The sequence below is a fragment of the Seriola lalandi genome, unplaced genomic scaffold (genome assembly GCF_002814215.2).
Source record: "Seriola lalandi dorsalis isolate HSWRI2012SDOR001 ecotype SW California unplaced genomic scaffold, Sedor1 jcf7180002054923, whole genome shotgun sequence".
Classification (NCBI taxonomy): Eukaryota; Metazoa; Chordata; class Actinopteri; order Carangiformes; family Carangidae; genus Seriola; species Seriola lalandi.
Genome location: NW_019525475.1, coordinates 1182246 through 1191371, shown reverse-complemented (window position 1 = coordinate 1191371; position 9126 = coordinate 1182246). Strand labels below are relative to the sequence as shown.

At 46.1% G+C, this 9126-nt stretch overlaps 1 protein-coding gene across 2 annotated transcripts in view; it reads right to left on the bottom strand.

Moving 5' to 3' along the window:
• arhgap21a (Rho GTPase activating protein 21a) overlaps nucleotides 1-9126 on the bottom strand; it is a 79640-nt gene that overhangs the window by 64755 nt on the left and 5759 nt on the right. Inside the window, exon 1 of one of the 2 annotated variants that reach the window (XM_087169947.1) lies at nucleotides 5015-5926. The exons of the other annotated variant lie outside the window; for it this stretch is intronic. Within the exon in view, the coding sequence (XP_087026073.1) occupies nucleotides 5015-5098 (84 nt within the window). The 5' untranslated portion in view covers nucleotides 5099-5926. Of the gene's footprint in view, nucleotides 1-5014; nucleotides 5927-9126 lie in introns of those variants that run through there. 2 annotated transcript variants of the gene reach the window in all.

Here is a 9126-nt window from a genome sequence, read left to right as displayed (position 1 = left end):
CCTGCTCCCCCACCCTCTGACTGTCTTGCATGACGTAACTGCTCTTAGTAGGTTGATGAGTTTAGATGTGCCGCACACACCGCTGCGGCCGTTCTGGCATTCAAACAGTGAGAAAACACATTAGGGGAAAAATATATATATATATAGAAAGAAAAACTCCATAGCAACCATTTTCTCCTTCAGTATGCCAGTGATATTTACAACCTTGCTTCAAGAGAGGGGGGGGGGTGTGTGTGGGCAAAAGACCCAGTGTGTAAACACTTATAGAGCAAAAACAAAACAACACCTCACACACTCTCTTCATGCTCACACAGCTCCACCCACTGGCCAGGCTCCTCCCCGCCCTGTCTGCATTGCACCAAAGAGAGCTGCATCTTTTCCAAGCCCGTTTTTTCATGAAGCGGGCCAAGGAGGCTCAGCAGCATCCAGCTACTTCTTATTCACATCCTCCGCCGTCTTCTCCCTCTCTCTCCCTCCCTCTCCCTCTCCCTCTCTTTCTCTCTCTCTCTGCGGCTTGAAAGAATAACATACTCTTAAAAAATGATAGGAGAAAAGGCGTTTTTATGTGAATTCCTTTTCTGTGTTGCCAAGGTTACGCTCCCAAGGACGAGGTGTTTTCTCGGTGGAGACGACTTGTTTTCTGCAGTATAACAACCGCGGCATCACTGCATGTTTACCGCAGCGCTGTGTGCACATATGTCGTAGGGATTATGTCTCTGAGTGGACGAGGGAGGGAGGGGGGAGGTTACTGTGGCAAGTGTGAGGTGAATCAGCATTCTGTTCACGCCGCTTTTCACTACAAACTGCTGAGGACAACAGTGCGGCTCAAATTTGCAGCCACAGGCGAACGTGTCCCGAGTCTACACTGAAGAAGAAGGAAAAAAATGTTTTTTAAAAACCCCTCCATGGTCTGCAGCTGCGTGCTGTGACAATGGCACAGCTAATAGTAGCCACAGGAGGGATAATCTTACATTTTCTTGGTGTATCAAATGTGACCTATTTTTTGTGATGCGAGTAGAAACTACAAGTTGATTCATCAAAGCTGAACAATCTTTGGCATCCTGACAATTTTTTCTACTAAAACCTCGACAGTACTTTAGTTTTTCTTTCCAGATCAACATGTTATTGCAAGTATAAATTAAGTATAGGAAAAACCGGGCCTTTCAATAAGTGCTGAGTGCTGCTTGTAACGAGACGCTTGGGGGGGGAGGTGCGAGTCAGAGGTTTCACGTATCTTCAGATAACGTACGTCACGGAGCTCGAAGCTGCCCTCAGTGTGTAAACATTAACCTGTCTCAGTGGGAGGTATTACTCCACGGTTTAACGCCTCAGTACGTCCAAACTCGCTGAGACAACACATGCGTTACACCTTGTCCGACAGTAAGGTGACTTCATCTCAAAGCGCGTCTTTCCCTCTTTTTGTTTTGACATTCGATAAGGAGTTTTTCACACCCCCAAAAACTTTTATTTTGCAAAAAAACCCTCACCATCAGAATCACAACTTGCAGTAGTATGATTGTGGCTGTGTGATCCGCTACAGTGACGTACAACAGTGATTGTGCAGAAGAGGTTTAAACTGTTAAGACTCAGCAAAACAAACCAGGTCAGTCCCACGTCTTAGCACACAATAAAAAAATAAATAAAAAAGGAGGGAGATATAGGAGCACAGCTGTTTTTCTTATTGTTTTCATGTTTCAGTGCAGAACACACTGCAGAAAATGACCTGCAAACATTTGTGTGGAGAAGTAAGTTTCACATGTACACAACACTGGACATTAAGTTATCAAGACAGTGAAGCGAATCCTTTAGATTAATTGATTTTACGCCCGAGAGAAAAAGTGATATCACCATCGAGGTGAGTTGAAAACAACTGACATACTGAAACTGTCAGGCGCAACAGTCAAACACACACAACAGTCCAACACACACACACACACACACACACAGTTCAACAGACAACAGTGTGCATGAATAAACCCACAGGAACCAAACTGTCAGTGCAGACAAACTCTGCTCCTCTTGCATTGGAGTATAAAAGACTTCCCTGGGGGAATTATGTGCCACATAGCCACATGTGCAGGCATGAGGCCGATTAAAGTTGTGATGTCTGCTCGGGACTGATCTGGAAGTTTTATGACTCTCTCCCCTTTCCCTCCCTTTTTCCCGCCTCACTTTGCTGCCCTTCGGCTGCTTTCATATGCTAATGGACGGGCAATTGTGTGGGCCAACAGCCTGGAATTCCTCTCCACAAAAGGAGAAATGGAGATGGAAGGAGAGAGGAGAGAAAAGGGACAAACAGAGAGAGAGAGAGAGGGAGAGGGAGAGGGAGGAAGACTAGACGGTGGTGGGCTGATGCACATCAGAGGCTAAAATCACTGTCTAAAGAAAGAAATCCCCGAGGGCGACTTTCCTTTCTAGTGTACGTTACTGTGTTCAGTCAATCAGCCGTCCAAAACCCGAAGATAATCAGACTAAAAACAGCAAATTTCACCTTTGAGAAGCTGGAACCGGTGGTTGTTTTTTTTGGCATTTTGCTTGAAAAAAATGATCAATCAGTGAGTTTTTAAATCAGACGGCACATTCTTGTATTTTATGGTGCGGAAATGTTCAGTCTGGTTCAGTCGATCAGTTGATCAACCAGGACGATAATGTGCAACTGTTCCAAAAAACACATAATTTTACTAATTTTTCAAACATAATTTGTTAAACTTATTATTTTATATGGTTTCGGACTTTTGTTTGAACAAAATAAGGCATCACTCACGTCACTTTAGGTTCTGGGAAGTTGCGATGGATATTTTTTCACTACTTTTTGGTAATTCATAGACTATAAAATCAACTGGAAAAACAGTTCAGTCTATTAATTCACTACTTCAATACCTTTCCTGTTTGTCACTACAAATGTTTTCTGACATTTTATAGATTTATTCAAATATTAGTCAAAAACAATGCAAAGATTAAATGATGTTGAAAATAATAATTGGTTATCGTATTATTTTCTGTTAATTCCTGCTTGTCTTGTTATCGTCTCTTAGTCCAACAAAGCTTTGAGGGGCACATGGGAAGCCCCTCCCTCCTGCTGTGTTTGGGTGTGGTCCATCACTACGGGGACGTCAGTGGAGGTGGCTACCAGCGTCCCAGAGAGGAAGCCATCCCCCACATTCAGAGCTCCGAGCCAGAGGCGTCCGAACAAAGAGAGAGGACACACACACACCGCCGCTCCATCCAGCCCAGCCACCTCAGCCAACCCCCCCCCCCACCAGAGACAGAGAGCAGGTGGGCCAATTAGAGTCCCTGGGGTCACCCCACCCAGATGCGAGCAAGGCCCTGTATAATTGGTTTCCTCATCTATGAATTATTAATCCCGGTTTGCTCTTTGAGGTTTTTGACAGAACAGTGCGCCCTCTGACACGCAGACTCTCCTGTTTAACCCCCCCGAGTGTCATGTCAAAGCTACTCTTCAGAACCAAGTGGAGGAAGTCAGGGGTAAATCCGAGGGCGCACACAACAACCAGGAGGTGGACTGATGATTGTTTTAGTTAGAAACAACAGCCTCCAGAATTTGAACTGATGTAGCCTGAACATGCTACACTTCAAAAGTCAAACGAAAACATCATATGGTGGGGCGGGACATAATGTAGTATAATGCAGAAGTAAAACCTCTATAATCTTTTCAGGGTCGCAACTAACAAGTATTTTCACTGTCAGTTAATCTGATGATAATTCTTCAATTTACTCGAGCGATGTCTGATCGAGACTTGAATGATCTGTATTGTTCGTGAGAATGCTAACATTTATGAGAGGCCGACATATTAATAGAGCCGTGGCCTCGTAGTTATTGGTGGCAGCCTCGTTGGTTCCCCAGCTCCTCTCTCTCTCTCTCTCTCTCCGTCTCACACCAGGTGTTGGCCTGTAAATATTTCATGAGGCCTCGGTGCCGTGCCACTGGCGGACAAAGGGCCGTTTTGAGCGTTTCGGACAGCAGAGGCTCTCTGGAAAACAGAGGCCTATCAGTTCGGCTTGAGACACAAACAATTTTCAGCACTGCTAAAATTAAATTAGGGGAAGGGGCAGGCCAGAGAGCAGCGCTGCCGCATTGCTCGACACGGCAAGACTTCTTTACTCCTCACATCAGGCATTCCATGGCAAAATGAAAAAGGGGAGAGGAAGGGGGCGCGCAAACGAAACAATGAGCCGTCTGTGTCAGTATCCAGTGAAATAGCCGAAAAGGCATGTCAGAGATATGAAGTGTTAGCGAGGGTGCCAAGTTGACTTCTGTGCATATGGAGACAAATGGATACAGTGCCACAAAGAGCACTGTATGACAAGAGGGAACATATTCATACGCTCAGATGCAAGCGCACATACGTCAACACCGAAAGGCTTCGACCTCTGCACCCCTGTACTTAACATATCCCATTATAAGTGTTTTTACCAAGCAGCCTTTGATCTAAGTCTGAAAACTGATCATGAACATTTCCAGTAGTTTCACATGCACTTAACATTTACCGACAATATCCCCGTGACTTCAAGAGAGAGTGTTTGTACTGGAGCCAAGAGAACGAGTCCTCGGGCCAAGAATCACTTGTTAAATCACTTTTCGAAAATCAAGTTTAGTGTCGAGCCACCTGAGGCTGCATGAGGGTTTCGTGTGTGTGTGCATGTATGTGTCTTTGTGTGTGTCTGTGTGTGTGTTAGCAGGGACACTCAGAGGTCAGCGTGCCAAGCGCTCCACAGTCTCCAGTTCCACCACTGCACTACTGAATGAATGCTGGCTATTAATACCCGAGATGTCAGGGATGCCTTTCCTGGAGAACTCCAGGGAGCAACAGGGGACAGAGGGCAAGGCGAGCTCATGGACAGGGTTAGGAGAGGTGACCAGAATCTACAGGTAGAGAGAGAAAGTGTATGGAAGGGCCCTTACATCTCTCTGCCCTTGTTTCCTACCATCAATAATATAAAAACAGAAGAAAAGAATCTCCTTCTTGCCCAAAAGAAGAAAAGGAAAACTGACCTGATTGTTCCAGGCGCAGTACAGATTGCAGATCAGGCCCCAGTTGTTGTTAATCATGCAATCGAGAACTTTAAGATGAGCCATTTTTACGTTTCACTGAAGAAATCCAAGCCGCCCAGACACCTGCCCCTCAGCTGTGTGTACTGAACCCCGCTGTGCCCCGCGGCGCCCCGCTGGCAGCGACGCTCCTCTGTGCCACCTTGACGGAGAGGAGGGTACGAGGAGGCGAGGGGGGCTCATCGGCAGAAGGCAAAGGGTGCATCTCTGCGCCCATCTGGGAGCCCAGCAGGCATCCTGTCAGCTGCGGCCGTCGCCCCAGACGCGCTTCATTAACAGTGTGTTAATGATTCATGCTACACAAAAAAACTCAGCGGATTATCTAAAAACAAAAAACACACACAGGCGTCCTGAGAGAGAGGAGAGCAGCAGAGAAGAGTTATCAGCAGTCCACCTGGGTATCGACGTGCAGGAGAGGCATCACTATGGTTACGCAACAAAATGCAGACCGGCCGGTGCAAGAGAAGCTTAAAAGACGACTACTTCTTCTTGTCATCTGCCTCTGCGTCTCAGGACCCGTCCGTCTTTAATTCTCTGTCTCTGTCTTCCTGTGACGGTGTCTCGTCCCAGCTGTCTGTGCCTGCCTGCGCTCGTCTCTGCGGCGGTACCAGGCAGAGGCAGCCTGAGCATCGGAGCAGCCGATACTCACTCTAAATCAACATGCACCAGGCCGCAATGCAGGACATACCCAGGGACAGAATGATTTCCTGTCTTCTCTCTCTCTCTCTCTCGCTCTCTGCAGGACACAGCCAAGGAGAGGCAGAGGTTTCTGTCACCTTGCTCCGCTGCCTCACATTAAAGCTAAAACACAACAAAGGCTTGTGGCACCTCAAGAGGTTTAAAGTTGTCTATGGTGTCCTGTGAAAATCTGCAGAGAGGAGGACTGTGCAGTCTCTGCCTCAAACTCCAAACCTTGCTAAAACAGGACACTGTGCAGCGGGAGTTATTTATTTCATTACTCTGCAAAAAAAAAAAATCTTTGCAGGAGGAAGACGTGCCGCAGCCCCCACCACCACAGAGCAAAATCCCACGTCAGAAGTCAGCTCTCTAAAGTAAATGAACGTCCAGTTAAAGACTTCCTCTCGCTGTGGGATGTCAAAGAAATCAAGCTTTTTCGAGACAGGAAAATATGCCGGAAATGCACGAAGAGACAATTAGGAAAACTACTGGATGCCAGTAAATAGTTGTCTGGGATTGTTTATGTTCCCTCCACCCTTTGATGCTGCGTGACGTCCAGATGGTTGTGATTGTGACATTAGCTGTGAGGCGGCTTCATCAGCGAGATGCTCTGTGCTCACTTCGTATGAGAAACGCCATGACCAATTAGCGGCGAGGAGTAGCCCGAGGTGGGGTTTAAGATCTTCATAAATCTTTAATAACCTGTCTCTTTCTTTCTTACAGGGAACCACGGGATGTCAACTGACCAAGAGAACTAAATATCCGCTGTAGCTAAAACCAACACAACCATATATATATATATATATATATATATATATATATATATATCACAAAATAAGGGTAAAGACAAGTTGAGTGATCATTCAGACACAAGACTTTGTGTTAGGTCCGGAGGCTACACACACAGTCTGGTCAGAAAGGTCAGCCAAGTCCCACAGGCCACACTCGGTGACCAGACATGGCAACAACCCTGGGCCCCACAACACACTATCAAAAGACCAGTTGGGGAGGTGATCGCTCACTGCTGTCCCTCTGCCAGCCAGCGCCCCCCCACCCCACCCCACCCCACCCCATAACTCTTAAAAACTGCCCGGCCCCCAGCGGGTACGAGTTACTGGAAAACGTCCTCACTCTCATACCACAGTTAAAAAACAAGCACGTCAGGACTGCTGTCAGACAATCTGAGCTGCGGTTTCACACAGGGGAAAAACAACATGTAAGACACAAGACTCTCAAGCTGTGATGTCAGTCCACACACAGCTGTCTCCACACTGCCAGATTTCTCAGCTAAATGAAACACACCGGTCCAGAACCCCTCGTTCTGCCGTCGTACACGCTTCGAACAAAACAAAACGCAAACAAACGCTTAAGAAGCGCCGGGGATTAACACGAGCAAATCTGCCTACGGTAAAACAAACGAATCCAGGCCGAGCAAACCTCATTAAAACGAAAAAAAAATACAGGCTAATGGTCCAGACGAGATGAAGAGACTTAACTTAATGTTATGATTAAACCTATAAAATATTCACAAATCAATAAATGAGGATGTGCATCGTTTGCTGCTTCGTTAAGAGCACTACAAGTCGTTAATTAAAAAGGCATCACTTCTGGGCATCCAACCTGTCTCATGTTGGAATCATTTAAAACATAAAATGTCGAATTAATAGGATACAAATGTCTGAGTAACATGTGCACAGAAAACCGCTGTGACATCAAGCTGCAACATGTGTACAAGCTGCGGCTACAAACCACCACCCCCCCCCTCCATCACAAGCCAGGAAGTAAAGAGTAAAAGCGTGCGTCCTGCAACCCCAACGCCGAGGCCAATATAATCCAATCAATACCGAGTTATGGATCTCGTGGCGCTCTCTGATCACACACGCCATCCAACTCTATTCAAAACAACAGAGAGCGCATGCATGTTTCACTCATGTTAGGGTTACCTCGTTCTACGGACGTCATGTGGGGGGGGGGCCTGAAGCCTATTGAGATGACTGACAGAGGAGTGACGTTATTAAAGTCAGTGAAGAAGACAGGAGGTTATTACACACTGAAGTCATCAGCCTGATTCACTACAGTTTAATAAGACTGGTGGGAGTTTAGCAGCACTGAGCCGTTGATGAGCTTCAGCTAAAGATTATTAAAGTTATTAATTCATCTTTTCTTTTCTTTTCTGTCTTCAAATGGCTTTATGTGTCCAAACTGAAAGATATTCAGTTAGCGTTACAGTTATTATATAAAACAGACGAAATCCATTGCATGTGACAAATTACTGATTAATTAACAACACAGTCAAAACACTCTCTCTCTCCCTCCCTCCCTTACTTTCCAGTCTCTCTCACTGTAACTGACCAAATAAAAAGGCAAAAACTTTTTAAAACATCACCGGTTCAAACTGACAGCGTGTTGTGGCTTTTTCACAGACGACATGTATCCAGCGGTGGTTCAAGCAATAACTGCTGGGCAGCAATAAAGCGGTTGTGGTCAATTTAGAGAGACTATATTTACTGTCAGAGTCGACCTGCTTTTATAAGTTCAGTCTTGAACTTGAGAAGCTTCCAACGGCCGTTCGGAGAGACAGAGAGAGAGACAGACAGACAGAGAGAGAGAGAGAGAGAGAGAAGTGAAGAGAACAGACGTTCGGCGGCTTCTCTGCACGTCCATTCATGAAATCATTCCTTCATCAGTGTGCCCTTGTTCATTTCCCACTGCTGATGCTGACAGGAAATAATGTGGTTTCCTGCCAAGACCCTCAAAGCCCACACTAACGCAGCGGTTTAAGATATGTCCTGATAACACCCTGTTACATAAGGCACGATTAAACAAAAAAAGCAAAAAAAACACACACACACACACACACACTGCATATGTGCAGTTTCACACACAGAATAAAAACAGTGAAAGTCATAGGAAGAAGTTTCCTCTCCGTCCGCTTGCACCGTCATCTGACATGTGACGTGTAAAAACAGTCCATATATATTCATCATCTACCAGCCACTGCTCGGCACGTTACATAATCTGTGGCTCATTAAGCCTGTAGGATGTTTAATATGACAGCATGGAGGAGGAGTGTGAATGCCGCCTTAAGAAGTAAGCTATGCAGATAAACTGAGCGCTTTATGCACTTCACACACACACACACACACACACACACACACACACACACACACACACACACACTCCTGACTAGTGTATGTCATGTCTTGGAGCCAGATAGGGGGCAAGTGTTGACGGAGATGCCTTGGGCACATGTAATGGAGAGTGTCTCAGCCTCACTAAGCATTAGACTGGTTCTGTTCTGCCTGTCTGCCTGCATCTGCCTCCCCCCCTCCCCCGACAAACTCCTACCTCGCACCATCTTCTTTCTACCCCCCCAC